At 57.7% G+C, this 4,895-nt stretch overlaps 1 protein-coding gene across 1 annotated transcript in view; it reads left to right on the top strand.

The window, feature by feature from the left end:
* The first annotated feature begins 6 nt into the window (after window positions 1–6).
* PCDH1 (protocadherin 1) overlaps window positions 7–4,895 on the top strand; it is a 26,149-nt gene continuing 21,260 nt past the window's right edge. The window contains 1 exon segment of the mRNA XM_017872946.1: window positions 7–109. Coding sequence (XP_017728435.1) covers window positions 70–109 — 40 coding nt within the window. The 5' untranslated portion in view covers window positions 7–69.

Genomic DNA, 4,895 nt, shown 5'->3' with positions numbered 1-4,895 from the left:
GGAGCCCGAACCGCAGCGCCAGCCCCAGCCGTGCGGAGCCGCAGCCCGGGCCGGGGCCGGCGGCGGCTCATGGACAGCGGGGCGGGCGACCGGCGCTGCCCGGAGGCGGGTAAGGATCCGGTGGCGGTGGAGGCTGCAGCGGCTTGGGGCCCGAAGCGGTCATGGCCGGCAGGAGCTGAGGGAGGGGCGCTCGGCGGAGCGAGGCCGCGGGGGCCTAGCCCGAGCTCCGCGCGAGGGGGCTGAGTTGGGGCGGCTGGGAGCCCAGAGTGGGGGATGCGGCCGAGGGATTCCGGTCTCCCAGGTCCGCGGCGAGAAACCGAGGGAGGGGAGGGGGTGCTGAGCAGAACCCCAGTCCCCGCGTCCCGAACCTGGGCGCTCTCAGAAAGACGGGGATAAGGAGACTCCAGGAGCGCGCTGCGTGGAGGATGGGTTTGGGGAAGCGCGCGGCCCCCAGTTTGATGGGGGGCTCCCGGAGGACGGAGCAGGCAGGGACCCTTGTCCACAACACATACATACACACTTGTTGGGCAACTAGCTCGGCTCACTCAGCCGCTTCCAGCTTCCCGCGGGCACCCAGAGGGCCAGACCGTGGACATATATACACACATACATACATCCGTACATATGTGCACACAGACATACCTCCCGCACACCAGCGCCCACTGGGGCACCGTCACCAGCTCAGAATCCGCTTCAGTGTCTGCACGATCAGCAGCACTGACACGCAACCCGTGGCTTTACAGAGCAACAACACAACCGGGTGTGACACCCCGCGACTTGGACACACAAACACAGTCTCGTGCCCTCATGTACGAGTGTCACAGCCACAGTTGACTACACGAACCCTCAAAACCTAGCCACTCCCCACATTCCTTTAAGGAACACACCCTAACATATATCATCTCACTCACTTCTTGGCCAGAATATAGGTACACAGCACAGGTCTCCTTGCACCCCTCTACTGCACCCACACAAACACACAACCCAGTATCTCAGCACAAGCTTGACGGCACACAGCCTAACACAGGAAGTGGCACCAACAGCAGCGCCTCACAGCCACACAGAATCCACTGCTTCACCCATCTTAACACTGGGTGTCACACACCTTAAACCAACAGTGTCACATTACATTACACCCTGCAGCTCATACACACAAACACACACACTCCGTTCCTCTCCCTCGGAGTCCAGATTCAGGCAGAAGCCACCGGGGTCGCTCGGCGAGCCCCAAGCGACTTGCCACCTTAATCGCGACATTGTTATTGTAAATATCAGCACAGCGGGAAGCCTGGTTCCCAGTCGGCGCCTCCCCAACCCCCACTCCTGGGCCGAACCGGCCGGTGTTCCGGGAACAAACTGGACCTGGCTGGCCCAGCCATCCCGCCTCTCCGGGGCTCCGGGGCCCCAGGTTCATTTGCAGAGGGTGCTAGCCTGGAACGGTGATTGCGACCCTCTTCCGGACATTTAGCTGAGTTTTCTGAGCCATCTGGGTCTCCAGCACACCTGGGTCCCACACACCTTGGTGGGTCTCGCACACCTTGGTTCGTCTCACACCTGGGTGCCCCCTCCGCCTAGTCCCCGCTGTAGGCCAGTGTGTGCGCGGGCAGGCCCTGGAGCCAGAAAGACGATCGCGGCAGGCACAGGAGCAGAATTTGTAGGCGAGGTGGTCTCGCACCCCTTACCCCCCAGCTACCCTCTGTAAGTCAGACTTATGGCCTCAGTTTCCCCAACAGTGGTCGGCTACTATTTCTTCTGCCAGGAAAGACTGAGGGCGGCACTGAGGCCTTGGAGGATTGAGCGTAGGGTAAAATCCCCCCTCCGCTCGCCACGAGAGGGTCGGTTTTATGAGAATGTCCTCGCCTAGCCGGGTTCGCGGCTTTGTGATTCCAGCGCCGGCTCCCTCCCTGCCCCCTCCCGGCGCCCGCTGCGCTGCTCGCGCCGGCGCCGGCTTGCGGGGGACCCCAGGCCGAGGCCGGAGATGCAGGGGAGGAGGGATTCCCCGCGGTGGCCTGGGTGCGGGGGGCTCAAGGGCTCCCCCAACTAGCCGAGGCGCGTTCTCAACACGCCGCGCCCTAGTCTTGCCTTGGGTTCCTGGAGGCCAGTTGCTGCCAGGGTGGGGGTGGGGCCACCAGAGCCCAAGAAACTGCCGCCGTCCTCTGCCACCCCCCAATCCCCGCAACACACACACACACACACACACACACACACACACACACACACACACAGTCGGCGTCCTCTGGGAGGAGTCGCTCCGCGCGCTGGGTGTGTGCTGGGAGCGCCCGCTCACCAAGGCGGTGCGGACTGGGGCTGCTCGGGTCGGCAGAGTCCAGGACTTCGTGCAGGAGGACGCCGCGAGCCTTCTAGCACCTGTTCTGGGTCAACCCTCGGGAGCTGCCAGGAAAGGGGGCCACCCAGAAAGTTTTTATGACAACCCGGAGGTCTAGCTCTGTTTGGGGGGAGGGGGGGGCGTGGGGGTAGTGATGTTACTTTATTGACGTGAAGGTCTGGGAGGTATTGGAACCTGTAATTACAACTAGACTAGGGCATGGGGTGGAGTCGAGGGGAGAGGGAGACGGGCCCCCAGAGGTGGCCAGAGGCAGTGTGATAGGGAGGCAAGTCTGGATTCAGTTCTGGCCGCATTTAGTTTTTACCCCTTCTCCTACCCACCTCCAATTCCCAATTCCAAAAGGGACTTCAGCTGGAAGGGGGTGTCTTGCTGGTCTGGCATCTTCTTAGCAGAGAGGCTGCTGCTGTGGCTACTTCTGCAGAGGAGCTGGGCAAGCGATAGTAACCTTACTGCTGGGAAGAAGGGGGTTGAAGGGCCAGGAGGGGGCCTACGAGGGTGGGGGAGGAGCTAAGTGGGAATCAAGGTTCAGGGAGGAGTGTGGAAAAACAAGGAGAAGGTGAGGGCTGCCCCTTACGTGAGCAAGGATAGTTGGTGCAGAGATTCTATTCAACAATGTATTGAGCACCTTTTATCTGCCAGGGCCCATGGTGGGTGGTGAGGATGCAGTAGTAAGATGCGTACCATCATTGCCTTCATAGGACTTACCAAGCAGCGAGGGATTGGCTTGTTTATTTATCCAACAAAGGGGCACCCACTGTGTGCCTGATGCTGGAAATAAAATGGCAATTGGAAGACTTAGAAAAAAATGATTTGTCCTTTACATGTGATGTAAATAGACCTTAATGTAACAGACCTTATAGGCGTGAGATCTCATTTAATTCTCCCAAATAATTTCAAGAGGTAGGATTCATTATTTCCATTTCACAGTATGGAAACAGGTTCAGAAAAGTAAATTCACTTGGTTAACGTCACACAGCTAGGAAGTGGTGGAGCGAGGGTTCTAACCCCAACAATCTGACTCAAGCATGCAGGTGCCCAGAAGCCCTGCAGAGGCTAATAGAGGGTTGTGGGAGAGAGGGGAGAGGAGCTGAGGTCTGCACACTTGCTTTCAGTGGGAGGCTTCTGTTCAGCTCCACCCCACACAGCCCCATTTGCTTCCCCTCTTCCCCCAGACAGTCCCTTTGTCCCTTGGTGTTTTGTGCCCGCGGCAGTGACCGTTGTGTAACAGTGCTGGAGTGAGGGTGGGGAGTCAGAGCTGACCTGGCTACTGGGACAGTGGTGGCTGCCTCTGTGTGTTTTTTTCTCTCTGGCCACAGCACTCAGCAAAATGGACCTTAGTCCCCAGGGTGGGCTGGAAATGAAGTTTCCGGGCGAACCCTCACCTCTGTTCTCATCCCTTCCCAGATGTTGACATAGATGGTATTTCCTTCGGCTTTTCTGGGACTCTATCCCCTCCTTATCCCTTACTCCTACACCCCTGATGACACTTCTGCTCCTCTATCTGAGGGACATGGGTCCCTGTGCCTGTTCCCCCTGAGGCTCTGGCTTCTCAGGGTCCTGGGTGCCCATGTCACTGGGGGGAGGTGGGGCACCGTTGCACAGGAAGGCAGTCAGGGCCTGGGGAAGGGCAGACAAGACGCTGCATGTATCAGAGGCTGCCGTGTGCGACTAATGACTCCCAGTGCCCAACTGCTAGGGACAAAGTTCAGAGATGATGGGGGCAGGGGTGAGGGAAGGCCTCCTTATTGCTGTTCCTGCCCTTCCAGGCCATCCTGGCTCTCTCCCTGCATCTCTACAGGCCCCTATGTGAACAGCAGCAGCCTAGGAAGCCTGGGCTCATCCATTCCTTGACCCTTAGGCCCACTCTTTCTTATTCCCTACTTACTGGGCAAGGTTGGCAGTCCAGGAATGGTGGGGAGGTGGGTGTGACATAACAAGCATCAGATTCTAGCCTCAGATATTTCTGTTCCTTTCCCCCAGACTCTGGGATGTGAAGAGGCATTCTTATTTCTCAAGTCCTGGCTCTTCCACATACTACTTCTGTGACTTGAGACAGTTTATTCTTTCTTGGCCCCCATTTGATCATCTGTAGTATGGGAAGGAGTGTAATAATAAATAGTACCCATTTCAGAGGGTTGGGAGGAAAGAGATCATGTGTGTAAAATGCTTAGTACTGAGTAGAATCTTAGTGTTTGCTGAGATGATAATGAGTGATGATGATGGCAAAGGTGATGATAAGAGTTTGCAGGGGCCAAGTGCGGCAGTGGCTCACGCCTGTAATCCCAGCACTTTGGGAGGCCCAGGCAGGCGGATCACAAGGTCAGGAGATTGAGACCATCCTGGCTAACATGGTGAAACCCCATCTCTACTAAAAATACAAAAAATTAGCCGGGTGTGATGGCGGGCGCCTGTGGTCCCAGCTACTCAAACTTGGAGGCTGAGGCAGGAGAATGGCATGAACCCGGGAGGCGGAGCTTGCAGTGAGCCGAGATTGAGCCACTGCGGTCCAATGCAAGACTCCATCCCCCCCCCCCCCCCCCAAAAAAAA

The sequence above is a fragment of the Rhinopithecus bieti genome, unplaced genomic scaffold (assembly GCF_001698545.2).
Source record: "Rhinopithecus bieti isolate Rb0 unplaced genomic scaffold, ASM169854v2 scaffold_7438, whole genome shotgun sequence".
Taxonomy (NCBI): domain Eukaryota; kingdom Metazoa; phylum Chordata; class Mammalia; order Primates; family Cercopithecidae; genus Rhinopithecus; species Rhinopithecus bieti.
The sequence above is the reverse complement of the archived record's forward strand: the minus strand, read 5'-3'. Positions and strand labels throughout refer to the sequence as shown.